Here is a 24,775-nt window from a genome sequence, read left to right on the forward strand (position 1 = left end):
TTATTGTGTAGCATATCTCAAACTTTAAAATATTTACTTTAGGCCAGGCACAGTGGCTCACGCCTGTAATCCCAGCACTTTGGAAGGCTGAGGCGGTGGATCACTTGAGGTCAGGAGTTTGAGACCAGCCTGGCCAACATGGTGAAACCCCGTTTCTACTCAAAATACACAAATTAGCCTAGCATGGTGGCGCATGCCTGTAATCCCAGCTACCCGGAAGGCTGAGGCAGGAGAATCGCTTGGACCCAGGAGGCGGAGTTTGCAGTGAACCGAGATTGTCCCACTGCACTCCAGCCTGGGCGACAAAGGGAGACTCCACCTCAAAAAAAAAAAAAAAAAAAAAAAAAAAATCACTTTAAATGTGATGTAAAGCCTAGTTGTTAAAGTGTAAATGTTCTCAAGGACTTTAAGATGTCTTTATGCCACAGTTGTCAAATGTAATATTTCTAGAATTTAAAGTCTTTTTTTAGCACTAATATAACTACATGCAAGACGGAGGTACTTGGACAAGGAAGGACCTAAAAAAGTGATCATCACCAGAAAGTTTATTTGTTCATCATCACCAACATTAAGAGCCAATGGCCAGGAAGAAGCCAATTGTTGAAACCACTTTAAAACGACTGCGTTGCTTGGGAAACCAGAGAAGTTGGTGTACATTTGATTTAGCGCGCAAAGGCCACATCACTCAAATTTTCTCGCCCTCCAAATCTAGCAAAGAAAAAGTGAGAGGAAGCAGGGATAGAGAGGAAGAGGGGGAGGGAAGGGAGAGAGGGAGAAAGGAGAGAGGAAAGGCAAGATAGACACACAGAGAAAGAGGGAGAGAGAGAGGGAGGGAGAGTGCAAAGGAGAGGGAGAGAGAGGAGAGAGAAGGGGGGGAGAGAGAGAGACAGAGGAGAGAGAAGAGGGGAGAGAGAGAGAGACAGGAGAGAGAAGGGGGAGAGAGAGAGATTGAGAGAGAGAGAGAGAGAGAGAAGAATGAGAGATGAGCAGGGATCTGTTCAAGGGGGACTTGAGCGCCAAGCCCCGCCCCTGTTTCCCAGGTAACCGGATAAACAGACTCCATCTTTTCCTCTGTGAACTCGGCTAGGTGTTAAGAGGCAGGCAGGAAGCAATGGACAGGGAGTCCGAGTGAGGTTGTGCTCTTTCCTGAGAGAGGGGTTCCGCAAGGGATTGGAAGCGTCCTTCTAGCCAGGTTTCCCTTTAGAGATGAGTGCTCTTGGAGAAATGAGAATGGGGAGAAATCGTCCATGAACATGGAGATTGGACACCCCCACGAAGGAAAGGGTGATTTAGGAGACAAGAGGGTGATCATGGGAACAAAATTTCCCATGGAGTTGGGGATCAGAGTAGGATTAGGAAAAGAAGATTCCCGATGTGGGGAGAGCTCTGTGGTTAGTAATAAGTGTGAGGGAAGGATGGCATCACCAGAAACAAAATTTCCATTGAGCAAGGGGCTTGAAATGGGATTAGAAAGACAGAATATTTCTAGGACTCTCATGCAGAGGGGTAGTTTAGGAGTCGACAGTGTCTCAGCCTCACAGGGAACAAAACCTTCTCTGTTGCCAGGAAGAATGGGATTAGAAAATGAGAGTCTTCTTGCAGGATATACCCGTGAACGGATAATACAGCCTTCTTTGGGCAGGGTGTGTGGAAGTCCACAGGCTGTAGGGGGCAGGAGAGCTCCTTTGGCTAGTGGCCCTGAAGGGGTAGAGGAGTTAGTGGGAAAGCCTGCTTTGGATATGGAACCAAGACAGGAAATGGAAAAAGAGTCTACCTGTGTTGTAATGAAACCCAGCACAGAGATTAAGCCTCCTGTGGAGGTGGACATTGGACTAACCCAAGCCGAGGGGCCAGATGAGACTAAGAATACGGAGCCCCAGAGGGGCTTGGTGATAGAACCTCCCCAATGCCAGTTTGCCCAACAACCTGAACAGAGAAAGGAGGCTGGAAACATTGAATCAGGAGTGGAACCTCCAGATCGCATCAGACCCATATACTCTGGGAAGTTTTTTGATCGGACACCTTGCTGGCCAAGTGTAAGTTTTTTTCACCTTCCGTAGGAACTGAACTGTGTATAGCCATGTCTTTATTGAGATGATAAAGTGATAAAATTTGTTTTGGTTTGAAGAGACAAATCACACAGATTTCATGAGATTTCTATATTTCTTGCCCCACTGGAGTCTTTGCAGATGTTACTTAGATTTCCGATTCTCTGCCTCCTTTCCTATATGTCAGCTTTGTTTTCTGTGCACACCAGTGGTTTGTTCTGATTTCTTTCTCTTTTCTCCTTTAACCTTCATTTCATTTTCCTCAAGCCTCTGACATATTGAAAATACTGAAGATACATGCTGTGTTCTCATATTCATACTATGAACGGAAAAGAAAAGTGCTTCTTTTTCCATTCATTGTTTAGTCTGTGAGTTATTTGTTCTTTCAGCAAAGACTTGTGGTGGCCATTGTGCCAGGTACAGGACAAAATCAAATGAAAAGTACATGATCCCTACCTCTAGGTTTAGGCTTACTCCAGTAATGGAGACAGTTAACTAAAGGAATAGTATACAGTTATCTAAATGAATAAAAACACACAAGATTCTTCCTTCATAGAAGTACACTCTGAATACAGAGCTCAGTGTAAAGATTGCGTATTTCTGTTTAGAGGAGATGGGAAAAGCTTAAGGGGAAAGTAATATTTGAGCTAACATCGAAAGGTGTCAGTATTTGTCTGAAGAAATAATGAGGTTAGAGCATTTTGGGCATAAAAAGGTATAGAGCACAACCAAAGCTTCCTATGTTCGAGAGGCATAACAGTTCTATTCAGCCAGCAGGGTATTGAGAGATGAAGATGAAGAAGAAATACGTAGAAGACATCTAAAGGCCCAGAATATAGGGATAAAACATATGGATACAGCATCAATGGTGGATCTTAATGAGGGTAAAAATAAATAAAATTTGCCTTTTAGAAAGATAATTCTGATATCAGTAGTTATGATGGACTGGAAAGGGGAGATACTGAATGACAAGTAGGTAATTAGAAGAACATTCCAAAGGTCTGATGGACTGGAATTAATGCAGTGTTAGAAAGAATAGAAAGGAGACTGCACTTTTGAGAGGTTTTTAGATGATATTTTAAAAAATTGTCACTCAGTTGTGGATATGCGTGGTGAGTAAGGGAAGTTAATGGATGACTCAGGAGTTTCTGTGTTGATAATGATTTCTTTGGGTTTGGTGGCAAATGAATGTCCAGTGTTGGTTGTCTTCAATATGAGATGACAGGTGAAGAAGCCAGGGAGACACTTGGTAATATGAGACAATTGATGCCCCATGGGTGTGAATGGGAGAAGAAAGTCAAGGCAAGAATCTTGGGGAACATTGACATGAGGTGGTCAGTGAAAAAGATGTCAATAAGGTGAGTTCTTGAGGGCAAGGACTATATCTTGTTTATTGTTTACCTTCATGTCATACCACAATACCTGGCTTGTGTTTGGTCATTCAATAAATACATGTTTGATAAATAGAAGGAAACCAGGATGATTAAATGGGAGAAAGACCAGTTGGAGAAGAAAAAAGTAAGTCTGAGACATTGGTATTGAGGAACATAAGAAAGTGTCCTTAAGTTATAATGTGAATAAAAGATTCCACATTGAAATTTGAGAGTAAAACTCAGCTGAAGAGGTCACAGGGCTTCCACAGAATTTTGTCTGGGTTTGAAGACTTTTCCTCTTCAGACTTAGAATGTTCTTTTCTTCTTTGTCTCACATTGCTTTCTGGTTTCCTCTTTGGATTTTCCCAGCCACTTTACTTGACCACACCTGTTCCATTTCTGGATTGGTTCTGCAGTTTACAGCTTCTGATCTGATCTGATCTCACACACATGCAGGCACCAGCTTCCAGTTTCCAGCACAGGCAATTCTAAAACCTCTGCTTCCTCCCACTTCTCATACCTTCCTTTCTGAATGTGATAGGACAAGAAAGAGGGTGTCAAGGAGAGAGTGACCAGCAGTGTTAAACCATCTCTGATAGGCCTTTTGCAGTGGCACTACCTATAATCCCAGCACTTTGGGAGGCTAAGGCAGGAGGGGTTTTTTTTTTTTTTTTTTTTTTTTTTGAGACAAAGTCTCACTCCATCACCCAGCCTGGAGTGCAGTAGTGCAATTTCGGCTTGCTGCAAACTCGGCTCCCAAGCTTAAGAAATTCTTGTGCCTCAGCCTCCCAGTAGCTGGAATTCTAGGAGCATGCCACCACACCCGGCTAATTTTTTTTCCTTCTTTTTTTTTTTAAATTTAATTTTTGTATTTTTAATAGAGAAGGGGTTTTGCGATGTTGGCCAGGCTGGGCCCCTACTCCTGACCTCAAGTGTTTGCCCACCTTGGCCTCCCAAAGTGCTGGGATTACAGGCATGAGCCACCACGCCCAGCAGGCAGCAGGATTTCTCAAGGCCAGGAGTTTGTCATCAGCCTGGGCAACATAGCAAGACTCTGCCTATACAAAAAAGAAAAATTAGCCAGATGTGGTAGCATGTGCCTGTAGTCCTAGCTACTTGGGAGAGGTGCGAAGATCATTTGAGCCCGGGAGTTCAAGGTTCCAGTGAGCTATGATCACACCACTGCATTCCAGTGTGGGTGACAAAATGAGAGTCTGTCTCTAAAAATAAAGTAAAAATGAGATTAATTAACTTTGGACATTAAGAAATTACCAGCATTGTTAGAACGACTAATAGAAAAAGAATTCAGATTATAATATACTGAAGAGCGAATGGGTTATTAGAATCAGAGAAAGCTATCATGAAATTTTTTTCCCTTAAGAAGTATGACAGTGAAGAGAAAGAGTAAATATTCCACTTAAGAATCATATTATTTAGTGAATCAGTGGGGGAGTTTGAGATAACACAAAGGAAGAGAATGGGTGGAACCAGATTCTAGATGAGTGGAAGGGAATGGAATTAGGATTATAGGCAAGAGGAGGGATTCTAACTTCGTTAGAAACAAGGCTTCATTTAAAAATAATTTTTAAGATGTTAAAATATTTATTTTGATTATAACACAAGAATAATAACATTATAGAAAATTTAGAAAACAGGGATGAAAATGCCTGTAATCTTATCACCTTAACACAATGCCTATTAGCACTTTACTGTTTCATGATTATTAATATTTATTGGTGGCTCACTATATTAATATGGCTATTCATAGACCTTTGTAGGTATTAATTTGTTTGCCCTTATTGCAACCTGTGAGGCATCTACTATTACTAAATCCTATTTTACAGGTAAGGAAATGGAAGCATATTTAGGTAATTCGGCTAAAGTCATATAGCTAAAAAGTGGTGGGATTTGAAATCTCAAATTCCTATTTGAGAGCCTGAGTTCTTAATTACTCTATACTTTTTATGACACTTTTATCCAAATGCACTTTTATATAGTTGTTATTACCGAGTGCAAAATTTGTTTTGATTTTTCATTTGTTATTTATAAGATTTAACTATTACTACAAAGACTTAAAAAGGATCTTTTAATGATAAAAAATATTTAAGCCAATTCTTTTTTTGTTTTTTTTTTTGAGATGGAGTCTTGCACTCTCGCCCAGGCTGGAGTGCAGTGGCACCATCTCAGCTAGCTGCGATCTCCGCCTCCTGGGTTCAAGCAATTCTCTTGCCTCAGCCTCCTGAGTAGCTGGAATTACAGGTGCCTGCCCCGACACCCGGCTAATTTTTTGTGTTTTTAGTAGAGACGGACAGAGTTTCATCATATTGGCCAGGCTGGTCTTGAACTCCTGACCTCGTGATACACCCACCTCAGCCTCCCAAAGTGCAGGGATTACAGGCGTGAGCCACCACACCTGGCCAAGCCAATTCTTTAGTTAACTCTTTCCCTCTATTGCTGGGCATTTATTTTTTATTCTTCCAGAATTTTCTATAAAATAGTTTGTCAGCCTGGCATGGTGGCTCATGCCTATAATCCCAGCATTTTGTGAGGCTGAAGTGGGAGGACTGCTTGAGCCCAGGAGTTTGAGATCAACCTGGGCAACATAGTGAGACCTTGTCTCTTAAAAAAAAAAAAAAAAAGTTAAAAAAAAAGTCTTTTTATATGTATTGGAATATTTCCTTAAGGATAGAGTTTCAGCAGAAGCCAAAAGCATGGATCTTTTTCTAGTTTCTGTTGCCAAATCTCTTCCTAAAAGATTGTAGCAATACATTTAAAAAATCATAATAATTTGTTAGGCATTATTTTAATTTATGTTTCTTTGACTTATAATTAGATTAGAAATTGCTCCATATGTTTGTTTTTATTGTTTTTTTGTCTTTGTGTGTGGTCACCTTGCTGAAGTCTTATTAGTCGTAATTGCTTATCATTATTTCCTTTTTTTATGACTATTTTGCTTGTGTATGGATATTTCAGGTAGACAATCATATTGACACTTTTGTCCTTTTCTCTTTGGTATCTATACTTTTCATCTATCTCTATTTCCTACCTCATTGCATTGGCTATGATAAAAAAAAAATACAATATTGAAAACGATGTCTTTTGGCCGGGCACGGTGGCTCACCCCTGAAATCCCAGCACTTTGGGAGGCCAAGGCAGGCAGATCACCTGAGGTCAGGAGTTTGAGACCAGCCTGGCCAACATGGCAAAACTCCGTCTCTACTAAAAAATCAAAAATTAGCTGGGCATGGTGGCAGGCACCTGTAATCCCAGCTACTTGGGAGGCTGAGGCAGGAGAATCACTTGAGCCTGGGCGGCAGAGGTTGCAGTGAGCCAAGATCGCACACTGTCCTGGGCGACAGAGCGAGACTCCATCTCAAACAAACAAAACAACAACAAGGCCTCTTTTCTCATTTTAATGAGAATGATTCTAATGTTTCACTATTACATATGATTTTGTGGGAGATTTCTGATATTTAAAGTTAAGAACACTTGTATCCATTTCCAGTTTGCTAAGAAAGTTTAAAAATCAGGACTAAACAATCTGTGAAAAGCTTTCCACACATTTATTGAAACATATATTTTTTCTGAATTAAAATATTTCATTTTCTAAGGGTAAACCATCTTCATATTTTTGGCCTAAGCCCTACTTGTGATATATTATGTTCATAATATATCCCTGGATTTGACTTGCCAGTGTTTCACTAGGATTTTTGTATTTGTGGTTCTCTGTAAATTTAGACAGTAGTTTTTCTTTCTGTGCTTGGTATTAGGGTAATGCTAGTGTATAAAAAGAATTGAGAAGCTTCCCATCTTTCCAACTGTCTTTATGCTTTCTTTATATGTTATTTATAGTATTAGCTACTATATTATTTACTATATATATAGTACGTACTATATATATACTATAGTATTTATTTATATATACTACAGTGTTTATAGTATTATTTACTTCTTGTAAGCTTGGTTAAACTCGAACAGCTGAAAAAGGAAGGGAAGGCAATCCCTAACATCCTGACCAGGGGATGGGATGGTAAAGTATTTGATGCCCCTGAGTCTCAGAGTAGGAAGGAAGTGCATTTGGGTGAGGTTGAAACCCAGTGTCAAGCATGGCTGTGAGGAGAATTTAGATGAAAATCCCCATTGTGAATAACCTGCAATATCAATGCTTGAGGATAATCACTTTGCATCAGGGTGCATTCAGGGAACTGGACGAACTTACTTTAATGAGAGATCTTTCCAGTTTTGAGCGAGGAAGAGTAGATACACTTTATTTTAGGACTACTCATCCTGTGGTTTGAAGTTGCTGCCCAAAGTTGGTGTTTAATTGCGGGTGAAGGTTTGCTCTGATGGATTTATGACACCCATCAGGCAAATTCTTCTAGTAAAACAGTCATGGATATGGAACCAGTGCAGGAAGGAAAAGTTTCCAAGAAATACTGGCCTAAGGAGACATTTCTGGTGTGTCCTTAAACAATCAAAAAGAGTCTTGTGAAAGGAGGTCCTCTGTGTGGAGGCCTGGTAGCCCTTGAAAGGGCACTTGACTTTTGAAAAACACTGTCAGAGATCAAAATCTCTACACTGGTTATTTTCTAAGATATCCCAAGACTGTCCCTTGATTTCCATCAATGCACTGACTATGGCAGAAACCTGGAGTTATTAAGACAAAACATCTGAAGCATACAAAGTGCATTGGTAAATGATATTGAGCCCTGGAATAGAAAGACGAAGAAGGAAGGAAAGCTTCAAGGGAAAGTTTACAAAAATTATAGTGTCCATGATAACATAGGGCTATGGGAGGTTGAGGCTGCAGTGAACCGTGATGGTATCACTTCACTCCAGCCTGGTTGACAGAGTGAGATCCTATTTAAAAAACAAAAACAAGGCCGGGCGGGGTGGCTCACGCCTGTAATCCCAGCACTCTGGGAGGCCGAGGTGGGAGGATCACCTGAGGCTGGGAGTTCGAGACCAGCCTGACCAACATGGAGAAACCCCGTCTCTACTAAAAATACAAAATTAGCCGGGTGTGGTGACAGGCGCCTGTAATCCCAGCTACTCAGGAGGCTGAGGTGGGTGAATCACTTGAGCCTGGGAGGCGGAGGTTGCTGTGAGCTGAGATCATGCCATTGCACTCCAGCCTGGGTAACAAGAGTGAAACTCCGTCTCAAAAATTAAAATAAAAAATAAAAAAACAGGCTGGGCGCGGTGGCTCAAGCCTATAATCCCAGCAGTTTGGGAGGCCGAGGCAGGTGGATCACGAGGTCAGGAGATCGAGACCATCCTGGCTAACACGGTGAAACCCCGTCTCTACTAAAAATACAAAAAATTAGCCAGGTGTGGTGGTGGGCGCCTGTAGTCCCAGCTACTTGGGAGGCTGAGGCAGGATAATGGCGTGAACCTGGGAGGGGGAGCTTGCAGTGAGCTGAGATTGCACTATTGCACTCCAGCCTCAGCGACAGAGCGAGACTCCGTCTCAAAAAAATAAATAAATAAAAAACCAAAAAAACAAAAAAACCCCAAAAAACCCATACACAAACAAACGCTGGGGCTACATAGATGAACAATTACATAGTATCTGCATTCAAGGAGCTTAGAGTCTAGAGACTGGAGACCAATAGACAAATGACTTTATAATATGATAAATGTCATGCAAAGGGGTGCCTTGCTTTTTCCTGTTCTATACTAGTAGAACCTGACAGCTATTTTGGGAATAGGTGGAGGGAAAGGTGCCACCCATTAATAAATCTTGTGGGACCTTCCTAGTTATGCAGGCCCTGGTATTGGAGAAAATACCAGGTAAAAAATTTATTTTGTATGAATTTGCAAAGCTAATCTCTGCAGAATTCTGGGAATTGGATGTTTGTATTTGCACAATGGATTCGGTGTCTTCTGGGCAGAAAGGGAATGGGTACCATCACTCCTAATTCTCTCTGAGATGTTTAGAATTGGGGATCTCTCTGAGTAAAACAGAGGGATCTTGACCAAGGGGAAGTGGGAGAGCTGTAACCATTATGCTAACCCACACTGAGTTTGAAGAGTGGAAGGTGGTGTGTTGATTATGGGTCTGTGGGTCTTGAGCAGCTGAAAATGGTCTTATATCAACCTTCCGGAGTTGACTTGAATCTTGGGACTCACTTGTATGATAAATGAAAGAGGTACTTGGCCATTGAAGGCTGTAACACTGGGGGTTGAGTGAGGAGGTGGCCAAGCAAGGTGTCTCCACTGTTGTTAGGGACTGAGCAAAGAGGCAGCTGAGCAAGGAGATGGTTGGTGCAGTTTGGAGTTGGGTTACAGACAGAAAGCCTAAGCAGATAAGTAAATATATTTAGGACAATAATGCCAGGGTTATTTAGGACAATAACCGTTTTCTCACTGACGGAGAAAAGGGTTACAAATATGGAAAGGAGAATAGAATGAATCCTGTTGTGTTGGATTGTGATTAGAGGTATTCATATACATTTATGGTATGTCTGTATATCTATGACCATGGATTCTAACTACACAGATTTAACTAGACAGAATATTATAGGATCAATATACATGCAAGTGTGCGGGGGTGTTTGTCTATTCATACATTTCCTAACTCTATTTTTTTTTTTTTTTGAGACAGAGTCTAGCTCTGTCACCCAGGCTGGAGTGCGGTGGCGGGATCTCAGTTCACTGCAAGCTCCGCCTCCCGGGTCCACGCCATTCTCCTGCCTCAGCCTCCCGAGTAGCTGGGATTACAGGCGCACGCCACCACACCCGGCTAATTTTTTGTATTTTTAGTAGAGATGGGGTTTCACCGTGTAAGCCAGGATGGTCTTGATCTCCTGACTTCGTGATACGCACGCCTCGGCCTCCCAAAGTGCTGGGATTACAGGCGTGAGCCGCTGCGCCCGGCCATCCTAACTCTATTTAAGAGAGCTTAGAAGCAGTATTTCTCTAGTAGCAAAGAGCACACCAAAATCCAGATCTTTATTTCTTTTTTTTTATTATACTTTAAGTTTTAGGGTACATGTGCACAACGTGCAGGTTAGTTACATATGTATGCATGTGCGATGTACTATTCTCTATGAAAAGAAATTAAGCTCCTTGGAGAAATGGCTGACTCTAGGACTTGCACAGGCAAGTACGATATAAACGTGGAACAGCTTTGTGAGCAAAAAAGTGAGAAGAATCCTAAAGAATCATGCAGCTATAAAACAAACTTGAAGAAACAAGTTTGATGAGTCTTCCCCTAGACCAAACTGGTGTACATTGAGTATTGAATAAAATTACCATTGAATAAAATAGAAATCCATGAGTACATAGGGATGTAAATACATAAATGTGTGAATAAATAGTGAGAAAAGGCCTGGCACAGTGGCTCATGCCTGTAATCCGAGCACTTTGGTAGGCTGAGGAGGGAGGATCACGAGGTGAGGAGTTTGAGACCAGCCTGGCCAACATAGGGAAACCCCGTCTCTACTAAAAATACAAAAATTATCCAAGCGTGGTGGCATGTGCCTGTAGTCCCAGCTACTTGGGAGGCTGAGGCAGGAGAATCGCTTGAACCTGGGAGGTGAAGGTTATAATGAGTCAAGATCACGCAACTGCACTCCAGCTTGGGCAACAGAGGAAGACACTGTCTCAAAAAAAAAAAAAAAAAAAAAAAAAGACAGGGAGAAAAGAAAACTTCCTTGCAGTATAATGCAATTAATAAATGTAGAAAGAATGCTAAAATTAGAAAGTCCTCATTTGGCAACCATCATAGGAATAATGATTTAGGAAAGAATCATCACTAGTTTTTTTTTTTTTTTTTTTTAAAGAGATAAGGGTCTCACTTTGTTGCCCAGGCTGGTCTTGAACCCTGGGCTCCAGCTGTCCTCCTGCCTCAGCCTCCCAAAGTGCTGGCATGATAGGCATGGGCCACCACGCCCAGCTCCTCAGTACATATTAAAACAATAGGTGAAAAGTAGAAATTTTATTTAGATTATCATATTTAAATTCTAAAGAGTTATTTCTTCTCATGTTGTCTTTTAATATTTCTAATATAGTTTTATAAATGCAATAAATGCAACATCTTATATCTCTCAGGTAATCTCTTTTGTTTATTTATATTTTCCTATTCCCTGTATGTTTGTGTATGTTTTTTACTAGCTTGTTTTGCCCCTCCCTTTCAAATTGGAGTCTAAGAATTCATATTAAAACATTAGGCAGGCTGGATGTGGTGGCTCACGCCTGTAATCCCACCCCTTTGGGAGGCCAAGGCGGGCAGATCACTTGAGCTCAGAAGTTCAAGACCAGCCTGGGCAACATGTCAAAAACTCGTCTCTACAAAAAAAATTAAAAATTAGCTAGGCATGGTGGCCCACACTTGTAGTCCCAGTCACTAGGGAGGCTGAGGTGGGAGGATGGTGGAGGTTGCAGTGAGCTGAGGTTGAAAGGCAGAGGTTGCAGTGAGCTGAGATCTGCACCACGGCACTCCAACCTAGACGACTGAATCAGACCCTGTCTCTAAAACAAAACAAAACAAATGAAACATTAGGTACTACAAAGAAAATTAGTAGCTGTGTGTGTGTTGCATGGCTTGTTTACCCTGGGGCTTTTTTTTTTTTTTTTTCCTTTTGAGACAGTTTCGCTCTTGTTGCCCAGGCTGGAGTGCAGTGGAGCGATCTCAGCTCACTGCAACCTCTGCCTCCTGGGTTCCAGTGATTCTCCTGCCTGAGCCTCCCGAGTAGCTGGGACTACAGGCACGTGCCACCATGCCTGGCTAATTTTTTTTTTTTTTTTTTTGAGACGGAGTCTTGCTCTGTCTCCCAGGCTGGAGTGCAGTGGAGCAATCTCACAGCTCACTGCAAGCTCCGCCTTCCGGGTTCATGCCATTCTCCTGCCTCAGCCTCTCCGAGTAGCTGGGACTACAGGCGCCCGCCACCACGCCCGGCTAATTTTTTTTGTATTTTTAGTAGAGACGGGGTTTCACCGTGGTCTCGATCTCCTGACCTCGTGATCCGCCCACCTCGGCCTCCCAAAGTGCTGGGATTACAGGTGTGAGCCACCTCGCCCGGCCGCCTGGCTAATTTTTGTATTTTTTTGTAGCAACGGGGTTTCATCATGTTGATCAGACTGGTCTTGAACTCCTGACCTTGTGATCCGCCCGCCTTTGCCTCCCAAAGTGCTGGGATTACGGGCATGAGCCACCGCGTCTGGCCGGGGCATTGTTATAGGGTGATGAAGTGATGAGGCAGCCTTTATTTTGGGAGAGTCCCGAATATTAATTTTTTTTCTTCTAGGTTATTCACATTTTCCAGAGAATAGTAACGTAATAATAGTTGAAACTTATATAGCACATAGCATGTGTGGACACTGTTCTAAGCATTTTATATGTATTAATTCATTTAATTCTCACAATGATCTCTATGAGTTTGGTACTGTTATTACCATCTCCATTGTGGGCAAATTGAGGCTGAGTAACAGGGTGACAGAGCTTATTTATTGGCAGATATTTGAACCCAAGTAGGCTAGCTTCCAAATCTCTATTTATATTCATGATGCCCTACTGCCTTTCCTTTGCACTGCCCACTGGCTAGAGGGCTGGCTTAACTCCTGGCTGCTGGCTTTCCAGGGCCCAGTGGGAGAGGAGGCTAGAGGAAATGCATTGCAGAAAGTATACTTTTACTTATTAATGCTCCTATTAATGGCCCGCTACCTTACCTTGGGCTTGATGTTTCTGGCTACAAAACCCCTTTGCGAAAACAAATCCACAGTTTGGCAAGAGGGGTTGAGAGTTTGTGTGAAGACAAGGATAACATAGGATGGAGAAGAACTGGGGATACAATTGCCCTGAATATAAACTTTCAACCAATCTTTGTATTTTCATATCCAAGCTTTACCACACCTTCTTCCAAGAGTTGAACTCTTCCTGTATCTGTTGATTCTTAACTGCCTTCAGCTCAGAATAATCCATATGCAAAAGTGGCATATTTTTGGGTGGCATATTCTGATTCCCTTCATAATTTTATTTTTCTTTTTTTGAGATGGAGTTTTGCTCTTGTTGCCCAGGCTGGAGTGCAATGGCGTGGCCTCGGCTCACTGCAACATCTGCCTTCTGGGTTCAAGCGTTTCTCCTGCCTCAGCTTCCCGAGTAGCTGGGATTACAGGCATGCACCACCATGCCTGCCTGATTTCTGTATTTTTAGAAGGGACGGGGTTTCACCATGTTGGCCAGGCTGGTCTTGAACTCCTGACCTCAAATGGTCCACCCACCTTGACCTCCCAAAGTGCTGGGATTACAGGTGTGAGCCACCTTGCCTGGCAGCCTTCATATTTTTAAAAATGACTTGAGTTCCTATCCTAAGTATAGAGAGAGACAATATTCCCTGGTATCAGTGAGATTTCATGTAACTTCCAACTGAATTAAAAAAAATCTCACTGTATCTCTTCTCCATCTTCTCAGTCTTGCTTTTGCCCAGGTTAGAACACATAGAACACAGCTCCTTTCTTTTTTTACACAAAGTTCTTCTCACATAATGTAATTGTGTGGGTAGAATTTACTGAAGATACAGCAGTAAGACTGGGCTGCTTCTCACTGTCTTATTTCCCATCTTGGCCCCCCCAGCCTCTCACCCTGTTGCTAGACCTTGGACTCCACACACTTTCTCAATTTATTTGTCATCTCCTTGATTTTTCCTTCTTAGTGTATCTAATCAGAAGTTGTTTTGCCCCTCCCTTTCAAACTGGAGTCTAATAATTCATATTAAAACATTAGACACTACAAAGATCGTATTTTCTCCCATTTTTTTTTAACAAAGCAATTCAGTTTTCTGCCTGGCTATGTCTGTGGGCTTCCTCTTTTATACCTAGAGATGTCAGCAAGACAGTCTCTTAAACCCTAAAGACTCTCTCACTAAAAGGAATTCCACACTCAACACTTAACATAATAATAAACTTTCACCTACCCATATGTATTCATTCATATGTTCACCCACAGCTACTCATTCATCCATCCACTCCACTCCATTCTCAATTTCCCAGCTTTTGTCTGTTTGTTCTCTTTCTTTCTCTCTCTCTCTCTCTGCTCTTTCCAGAGACCCAGAACACTATGGGAAGTTAGTTTCTTTCTCTCAGTTTTAAATTTTATTTATTTATTTATTTTCAGAGGCAAGGTCTCGCTCCATTGCCCAGGATGGAGTACAGTGATCACTGTAGCCTCGAACTCCTGGCCTTGAGAAACCCTCCCTTCTTGGCCTCCCAAAGATCATACTTCTATTTCACTGTTATATAGAACAAAGAATAATTAACCTGTGATCTATGAGAAGATTGTTCTGAAGGTTGAATTCCTCAACATGTCACAGAATTCCTGTAACTGGATGAATCACTAACAATGTTAGTGCTGTAAAAATATATGCTTACAATTTTATAAATGTTTATAATATATACATAGCATTTAATGTTTGTTATGTATGAAGATTGCTTTATATTTACTATTTGTTCTTCCTTTTTTATGTTAGTCAAAAGTAACTTTGTAGCATCAGAGGCATAGGACAAGTTTGAAATAAATTTCATTCTTCAAAATGCTCCTCTTCCACCCTGACAATGATCAACCCACTTTTTTTTCCCCAAAGGCAGGAAAAGTTATTCCAGTTGGTTACAGAGTTGCAACCTGCTTGACTGAAAAACTTCCCAGGGTGAGCCCTTTCAATATACCTTTATATTTCTATTTTTACCTTGTTTGTGAACATTAAGGAATAGGCAACTCAGCGTTCCTTATGAAAGTGGTATAAATTTCAAGTGGTCAATTTGGATTCTTTGCAGTATTTTGAGGCGTTCTATTGATTTTTCTAAGAAAGTGAAAATCCCAGGCTTACAATTTCTAGCTCTACAGGGATTCAATTACAGGGGATTCAATTTATTTCAGTGGGAATAATGGTATGCTTTGTAACCTGGATTCTTCCTGGTTGTTTTCTAAATAAAACACTTAAAATATGTTGTTTAGGACACATGTTCTCAGGATCTGTGTTATGGAAAAAAATGTTTACTTCCATTAATAAATAAATACATTTTAGGGGGATGTTCATTATTTGGGGCTATACTTCCAAATGCATTTACTACATACATACACTTAAGGTTGTTGGTTGATTGGTATAGATCAGTCCTGTTAATATTTTTAGAAACTGTACTTAACACTATTTTCTTGCCTCACTCTTTGTAGCTAATTACTCCACCTGAGGCAAAAAAGTATTTCAACTTCAGATACCCACCTGCTGGCGTAGAAAGAGTATTTTATGGAAGAGCAAATGATCCCCAAATTGCACCTTATTTGACACATGGAATTAGATCTAAAATTTCAATACCGGTAACTTATTTTCTTTTTTTCCTTGTACATTATTAATTTACCAAGGTGAAAATGCACAAATCAGGTATTAGTGAAATTCATCAGTTCCAATCTCCTTCCCACCCATATTTTTACTAGCCTTTTCTCAATCTGTCTTCCAAAAGCATTTATCTTGAGCAGTAAAAAAAATCCAAGCAGCAGCAGCCAAGACAGTGTGAAGAAATTAATAGTTTAAGCCACAAACTATCCGTTCTCCTCTCAAATGATAAAAGCCTAATTGCATTCCATTTTCTCACAATAAAGAGAAATGCTGTCAGGCTGCATTAGACAATAAAGAAGACTGTTTTGGTGGGGCATGGTGGCTCATGCCTGTAATCTCAGCACTTTGGGAGGCCGAGGCAGGAGAATCCCCTAAGATCAGGAGTTTGAGACCAGCCTGGCCAACATGGCGAAATCCTGTCTCTACTAAAAGTAAAAAAAAAAAAAAAATAGCTGGGGCATGGTAGCGGGCGCCTATAATCCCAGCTACTTGGAAGGCTGAGGCAGGAGAATCGCTTGAACCCGGGAGGCGAAGATTGCAGTGAACTGAGATCATGCCACTGCAATCCAGCCTGGGCAACAGACCGAGACTCCATCTCAAAAAAAAAAAAAAAAAAAAGACTGTCTTGGTGACTTGCCTAGAGGCACTATAGAATACTTACATGGACACTGAATAGAGGTGGAGTCAAAATGTTTGTTATCTGCTGTTGATTGAATGGACAGTGTAGATTCAGAAGACCTGATCTCTATATCTGAAGAGAACTTTTGGAAGTCAAGTGGTTCTTGTGCTTTTCATTTTCACTTTTCTTTTTTTCTTTTTCTTTTTTTTTTTTTTGAGACTCAGTCTCACTCTGTTGCCCAGGCTGGAGTGCAGTGGCATGATCTTGGCTCACTATAACCTCCACTTCCCAGGCTCAAGCGATTCTCCTGCCTCAGACTCCTGAGTAGCTGGGACTACAGGCACGTGGCACCACACCCAGCTAATTTTTTTTTTTTTTTTTTTTTTTTTTAGTAGATATGGGGTTTCACCATGTTGGCCAGGCTGGTCTCAAACTCCAGACCTCACTCAGGTGATCTGCCCGCCTCAGCCTCCCAAAGTGCTGTGATTACAGGTGTGAGCCACTGCACCTGGCATCACTTTTCTTAAATATTTGGGTCAAGTAACCGGGAAGCTATCATCGTAAACCTTTTAGTATCACTGAAACCTTTTAACTCATTAGAAAGTTCTTGTAGGCAAGTTTAAACTTCACAGCCAATTCTGACAGTTCATTTGAAGGTGAGCAAAGCCAATGATGATAATGAAATGTTTTCCCGCAATCGTACAGTCTCCTCTGCCCAGCTATTGATTAGGGTTTCCATTTTCAGATTTATACTTTTTTTTGTTGATATATTTGTGCATTGTATGATCTCTTTAGGCAAACACATTGATAAACCCACAGCCTATTACCACATTTCAACAGAAAATTAAAGATAAAAAAGAATCTATATATCTTAGCAATCGACGAGCACCATTAGGAAAATCTCACGATCAAGCACCAGGATTACCTAAAGGCATGGACACAATCAATACAACATTTGGGACAGCAGTCATCAGAGGTAGTAAAAAAAAAAAAAAAAAAAGGGGTGGGAAGGGGCTGGTAAAATAAGTCTCTTTGGAAAATCTGATTAAATATCTTATTTGTATCATGTTTGGTGATGGTGTAAATGATGACTCAAGAAGGAAAGATGGGATTGTTGCAGGAAAGTTACTCTCAGAACCAAAATCCTTGACGTGTATGTATGCAGAGGCAGGAAAAATTCAGGTATTGGAGTCCAGATATAGTGAGCATAGTGGGCGTGGTGTAAAGACAGGAAAGAACTCGACAAAAATTGGCTCTGGGGCTAGCTACAGAACTGCAGTCCCTTTGCCTTGGACATCAATTTGTGTGTTTTATTTACAACAGTGCTTCACACATGTTCATGACTGAACTCTTTATGAACAAGAGTTCATGGCACAGATAAGTTTGGTAAATGCTGTATACCGCACTCCATTCATGCAGATCTGTGAGGTCTACCTGCATACTAACCAAATACAGAGCAGAGTGCATAGTTGACTTCCACTCTGATTTTGAGAGGGAGTAGAGTACCATCTTTCAACAAATAACTCATTAGAGTTGGTCACAGGCCATTCATCCTTCTGAAGACCCAGGTTCCTGCCGTGTTGTTGGGTGCCTTTCTTTATACCTTTCTCAGATTTCTCTCCTATACTCTTTTTCAGGTTATCCCCTCCCTCTAGGAGTCTTACCATAGGAGATCTCAAATCCATCTTTCTTTATTTTGTGGAGAAATTCTCTCTTTGTCTTTCCATACCCATTGAGGCTCTCTTCCAGGAACCTTAGCTTTGTTCACCGAAAGGCTCATTAGATTATTTTCCTTAAGGTAGTGACATCTACTCTGAAGATAGATTATACTTTGGAATGTAAAATCTGGAGTTGTACCTTATTGCATCAGATCTGAAGTTTTTAAAAATTTGACACATGAAAAATGTATTTTAGAGTAGATTAAATATCCTTTCCTTTTGATGTTTCTATATATATGAAACATGTATTTATATTTATAAACGATATATATTTATATTTATATAGAGACTGGGGTCTCACCATATTTCCAGGCTGGCCTTAAGCTCCTGGACTCAAATGATTCTCCCACCTTGGCCTCCCAGACTGCTGGGATTACAGGTGTGAGTGACTATTCCCCACCTCTTCTTTTCGATAGGTTTAAGAAATCCGATGTATATGAACTGTTAGACGTGGCATTATTTTAGGATTAGTTTATTTAATGTGGAAAGTATTCTCTAAGTGTGCCTCATTTAAATATATAAAAGAAACAATGTTTCAAAACATGTATATATGTGTATTATTAAGTGTAATCTCGGCTCACTGCAAGCTCCGCCTCCCGGGTTCATGCCATTCTCCTGCCTCAGCCTCTTCGAGTAGTTGGGACTACAGGTGCCCGCCACCACGCCCGGCTAATTTTTTTGTATTTTTAGTAGAGACGGGGTTTCACCGTGGTCTCCATCTCCTGACCTCGTGATCTGCCCGCCTCGGCCTCTCAAAGTGCTGGGATTACAAGCGTGAGCCACCGCACCCGGCCAAACGTTGATTGAGTTGACGATATTCTTAACTATTAGTTTATATACCTCAATTCTTAGCAGAAAGGCCAAAACAAAGGAAACTTCTTAATCTATGTTGTTAGGTCGAAAGGGAAGAGTGAAATTGTAAATGGAGTTACATTTACAAATTATTATCTAAAACAGTAAAAACAAAATTACTCACTGTACACAAAACTGGGTACCACTAGTCATGGGAATGCAGCTATTAAACAAACATCTTTTCTAGATTTAGGACTAGTGAAGAATTTCTCCCTGATTCCAGTGATTTCCCTGGTACCTCTGGCTACATTGAGGATACAGATTCATTTTTAAAATTAATTAATTAATTAATTAATTTTTTTTTTTTTTTGAGACAGAGTCTCACTCTGTTGCCCAGGCTGGAGTGCAGTGTCGTGATCTTGGCTCCCTGCAACCTGTGCATCCCAGATTCAAGCGATTCTCCTGCCTCAGCCCCCCGAGTAGCTGGGATTACAGGCGTGTGCCACCACGCCTGACTAATTTTTGTATTTTTAGTAGAGACAGGGTTTTACCATGTTGCTCAGGCTGGTCTCGAACTCCCGACCCCAGATGATCCACCCACCTCAGCCTCCCAAAGTGCTGGGATTACAGGCCTGAGCCACTGAGCCCAGCCTGGGAATACAGATTCAGATCAAAACAGACACAGGGTGTATGCTTCCATCTAAAACTGCCAAAATTTACACCATGGCTACCCCACAGGGCATTAGAGCTTCTAATTTGTGGTTCAGATTTGTTTGGATCATCTTGAGAAGTCTGCAGCAAACTAAAATAAAAATTGTACAGAGATTCTCAGGATCAGAATTTAACTGTGCTTAGAGTATGGCTTACCACAACTACACAGTTAACTGATAATAGAGTTCTTTTTATTTTTTTGAGATGAAAGTTTCGCTCTGTCGCTCAGGCTGGAGTACAGTGGTGCCATCTTGGCTCACTGCGACCTCCACCTCCCGGATTCAAGTGATTCTCCTGCCTCAGCCTCCCGAGTAAAGTAGCTGGGACCACAGGCGCGTGCTACCACACCTGTCTAATTTTTGTATTTTTAGTAGAGATGGGGTTTCACCCTGTTGGCCAGGCTGGATTTCTTTTTGTATTTTTTTTTTTTTTTTATTAGAAATGGGGTTTCACCATGTTGGCCAGGCTGATCTCAAACTCCTGACTTCAGGTGATCTACCCTCCTTGTCCTCCCAAAGTGCTGAGATTACACGCGTGAGCCACTGCTCCCAGCCAATGATAATAGAGTTCTAATATGCTTCTGACTTCTAGGAGATGAGCCAGGTCAAGTGGGCTTCCCTTTCTTGATAAATCATTTATGTTGGCTTTGTGATCTCTCGGGATGTCTATATAGCCTTGCATCCAGCATACCTAATTTCTCATTTTTTCTAGTCAATATAAACGTATTATAAATAGGTTAAAAAGTACCTTGGAACTGATTTTATTAATTCTTCCTTCAGAATACTCTGCTAAAGATGTGGTGAATCCACCAAAATCGTATGAAGAAGTATTTAAAGAAGGAAATGTAGGACATGATTTGTATGTTGTTTCTCACAATGATTATTATGCAGGTAAGTGTCCTCCAATGCAAAATGGGCCTGAGGATATGGGACTCTCGGATTTGTGAAGAGGAATAAAGGAGATTAGTACATAAAGTTAAATGCCTGCCATGTAATAGGTGATTAATACAATATTATTCGTAAGGTCATAAACCATGATAGCTGAGAAAACCTGTACCGCATATACTTATGGTTTTTAAGAAAATTTTATTTAATTTTTTTTTTTTTTTTTTTTTTAGTCAGGGGTCTCTGTTGCCCAGGTTGGAGTGCAGTGGTATGATCATGGCTCATTGCAGTCTCCACCTCCTAGGCTCAAGCGATCCTTCCACCTTAGCCTCCTGAACAGCTGAGACTGCAGGTGTGCACCACCATGCCTGGCTAATTTTTTGAGTTTTTAAATAGAGATGAGGTCTTCTTATGTTGTCCAGGCTGGTCTCAAACTCCTGAGTTCAAGCGATCCTCCCACCTTGGCCTCCCAAAGTGCTGGGATTACAGGCATGCACCACTGCACTTGGCTCAAGACTTATTCTAAGTGCTTAATTTTATATTAAGAATATTGGGTGATGGTCAAGTTCACAAATTTTTGAATCAGATCAGGTTCAAATCCTAGCTCATCCATTTACTATCTTTTAAAATTTGGGCAATTTACTTATTTGATCATTATATATATTCTTATCTCTTAAATGGGTATAGTAATATTGTGAGGATTGAGTAGATGTCACATGCTTAACACAGCAACTGGAACATAGTTAAGTGCTGATAATTATTAGCTATTATTATTATTATTAGTGATCTTGTCTTAAAGTTTCATGTCTAGTAGCTTATCACTAGAATTATTCTATAGCACAACTAAAAAGGCATTAGATGTTTATAGTGCTATAAAATAAAACTCAATTGCCTGTATGTTGATGCTAAGTGAAGTCTTGACATAATGAAGGATTGAGAAGTAGACTGATACATGTCGTGAGAAAGCCTATGGATTGTGCATGGTTTAAAAACTCAGTCTTGTGAAAATATTGTATTCACGTTTGAAAAAGCTTCATGTCTATTGCACAGTCTAATGCAATGCTCTTTAATTGTTTTAAAAAGAACTTTGGTCTGGGTGTGGTGGCTCACTCTTGTAATCTCAGCGCTTTGGCAGGCCGAGGCAGGTGGATCACTTGAGCCCAGGAGTTTGAGACCAGCCTGGGCAACATAGTGAGAATCTGTATCTACAAGAAATAAATAAAAAAATTAGTCAGGCATGGTGGTGCATGTCTGTAGTTCCAGCTACTTGGGAGGCTGAGATGGGAGGATTGTTTGAGCCCAGTAGTTCCAGGTTGCAGTGAGCCACGATTGCACTACTGCACTCTAGGCCTGGGCATATGAATATCCGATTTTCCCAGCACCATTTGTTGAAGAGACTCTCTTTTCCTCAGTGTATGTTCTTGGCACCTTTGCCAAAAATGAGTTCACTCTAGTTGTGTGGATTTGTTTGGATTCTTTATTCTGTTCCATTGGTCTATGTTTCTGTTTTTCTGCTAGTACCATGCTGTTTTGGTTACTATAGCTCTGTAGTATAATTTGAAGTCAGGTAATGTGATTACTCTAGTTTTGATCTTTTTACTTTGGCTATTCTGGATATTTTGTGGTTTCATATATAGTTTAGGATTTTTTTTTTATATTTCTGTGAAGAATGTCATTGGTAGTTTGGTAGGGATTGCACTGAATCTGTAGATTGCTTTTGGTAGTATGGACATTTTAACAATATTGATTCTTACAATCCATGAACATAAAATAGTTTTTGATTTTTTGGTGTCCTGCTCAATTTCTTTCATCAGTGTTTTATAGTTTTCATTATAGAAATCTTTGATTAATTCCTAGATATTTAATGTGTGGCTATTGTGTTTAATACATGGGATTACTTTTTAAATTTCTTTTTCACATCATTCATTGTTGGTATATAGAAATGCTACTAATTTTTGTATGTTTATTTTGTATCTTGTAACTTTACTGAATTTATCAGTTCTAATAGTTTTCTTGTGGAGTCTTTCGGTTTTTCTAAATATAAGATGATATCATCTGCAAATAAGGGTAATTTGGCCTGTTTCTTTCCAATTTGCATGCCTTTTATATCTTTCTCTTGTCTGGTTGCCCTAGCTGGGAGTTCCAGTATGAAGGAAGAACTTTCAGTCTTTCCCCATTCAGTATCATTCTAGCTGGGGTTCTATTGTATATGGCTTTTATTATGTTGAGGTGTGTTCCTTCTATAGCCAGTGTGTTGAGGATTTTTATTATTACAGGCATTAGCCACTGCTAATGTTGAAGGGATGTTGAATTTTATCAGATGCTTTTTCCAGCATCAATTGAAATGATCATATGGTTTTTTACTCTTCATTCTGTTGGTATGATATATCCCATTGATTGATTTGTGTATGCTAAAAAATACTTGGGTCCCAGAGATAAATCCCATGAGACTTGCAAATATTATCTTAAACCCATTATTTTAACCTGATAACAACTTAACACTATTTGCATAAACAAACAACAAACAAAGAAAAATAAAATAAAAACTCTATGCCTTAACTTTCTCCCCTTAACTTTTTAACCCCGTTGTTTCTATTTATATCTTATTATAATCTCTGTGTCTTGAAAAGTTGTTGTAGTTACTATTTTTGATTGGTTCATTGTTTAATCTATCTACTCGGGATAAGAGTAGTTTGGATACCACAGTTACAGTGTTATACTACTCTGTGTGTTTCTGTGTGCTTGCTATTATCAGTGAATTTTGCACCTTCAGATGATTATTCATTGCTTATTATTATTATTTTTCTTTCTGATTGAAATTGAAGTACTCCCTTAAGCATTTCTTGTAGGATAGGTCTGGTATTTATGAAATCCCTCTGCTTTTTTTTTTTGGCCTGGGGGAGTCTTTATTTCTTCATCATGTGTGAAGGATATTTTCAGCAGATAAGATATACTATTCTAGAATAAACGTTTCTTTTCTTCAGCACTTTAAATATATCATAGCACTCTCTCCTGGCCTGTAAGGTTTCCACTGAAAAGTCTACTGCCAGATTTATTGAAGCTCCATTGTATGTTGTTTCTTTTCTCTCACTGCTTTTAGATTCCTTTCTTCATCCTTGACCTTTGGGAGTTTGATTATTCAATGTCTTGAGGTAGTCTTCTTTGGGTTAAATCTGCTTGGTGTTCTATAACCTTCTTGTACTTGGATATTGATATCTTTCTCTAGGTTTGGGAAGTTCTCTGTTATCCCTTTGAATAAACTTTCTACTCCTTTCTCTTTCTCTATTTTCTCCTTAAGGGCAATAACTTTAAAAATAAAATAAAATAAAAAAATAAAAAATAATAAAAAATTTAGTCTCATTATGTTGCTCAGGCTAGTCTCGAATTCCTGGGCTCAAGCAATCTTTGTACCCTGGCCTCCCAAAGTACTGGGATTACAAATGTGAGCCACCATGCTTGGCAAGGCCAATAACTCTTAGATTTGCCCCTTTGAGACTATTTTTCTATATCTTTTAGTTGTACTTCGTTCTATAAAATTTTTTTCTTTTGTCTTCTCTGATTGTATTTTCAAATAGCCTCTCTTCAAGCTCATTAACTCTTTCTTTTTCTTGATCAATTCTGCTGTTGAGAGACTGATATACTTTTCAGTTTGTCAATTGAATTTTTCAGTTCCAGAATCTCTGCTTGATTCTTTTTGTTTTTGTTTGTTGTTGTTTTGTTTTTGTTTTTTGAAATGGAGTCTCACTCTGTTGCCCAGGCTAGAGTCCAGTGGTGTGCTCTTGGCTCACTGCAACCTCCGCCTCCTGGGTTCAAGTGATTCTCCTGTCTCAGCCTCCCCAGTAGCAGGGATTACAGACACCATCATGCCTGGCTAATTTTTATATTTTTAGTAGACATGGGGTTTCACCACATTGGCCAGGCTGGTCTTGAACTCCTGGCCCTAAGTGATCTACCCACCTCAGCCTCCCAAAGTGCTCAGATTACAGGTGTGAGCTACTACACCTGGCCTTTGCTTGATTCTTTTTAATTATTTCAGTCTCTTTCTTAAATTTACCTGATAGAATTTTGAATTCCTTCTCTGTGTTATCTTAAATTTCTTTGAGTTTCCTCTACACAGCTATTTTGAATTCTCTGTCTAAAGGACATATAGCTCTGCTGCTCCATGATTGGTCCCTGGTGTCTTATTTAGTTTATTTAGTGAGGTCATATTTTCCTAGATGGTGTTGATGCTTGTGGATGTTCCTTGGTGTCTGGCATTGAACAGTTAGATATTTATTATAATCCTCACTGTCTGTGCT

The 24,775-nt window shown here is 40.2% G+C and overlaps 1 protein-coding gene across 4 annotated transcripts in view; it reads left to right on the top strand.

Annotated features, from left to right (window-relative positions):
- The window catches only part of EFHB (EF-hand domain family member B), a 69,201-nt gene that overhangs the window by 13,055 nt on the left and 31,371 nt on the right, over positions 1–24,775 (top strand). For 2 of the 4 annotated variants that reach the window (XM_063637396.1, XM_063637398.1), the window contains exons 2-5: positions 15,004–15,066; positions 15,591–15,734; positions 17,168–17,348; positions 20,373–20,483. In XM_063637396.1, coding sequence (XP_063493466.1) covers positions 15,004–15,066; positions 15,591–15,734; positions 17,168–17,348; positions 20,373–20,483 — 499 coding nt within the window. Of the gene's footprint in view, positions 1–77; positions 2,037–15,003; positions 15,067–15,590; positions 15,735–17,167; positions 17,349–20,372; positions 20,484–24,775 lie in introns of those variants that run through there. The other 2 variants (XM_063637393.1, XM_055286228.2) reach the window with 2 other exon arrangements.

This window comes from Symphalangus syndactylus, chromosome 1 (genome assembly GCF_028878055.3).
Source record: "Symphalangus syndactylus isolate Jambi chromosome 1, NHGRI_mSymSyn1-v2.1_pri, whole genome shotgun sequence".
Classification (NCBI taxonomy): domain Eukaryota; kingdom Metazoa; phylum Chordata; class Mammalia; order Primates; family Hylobatidae; genus Symphalangus; species Symphalangus syndactylus.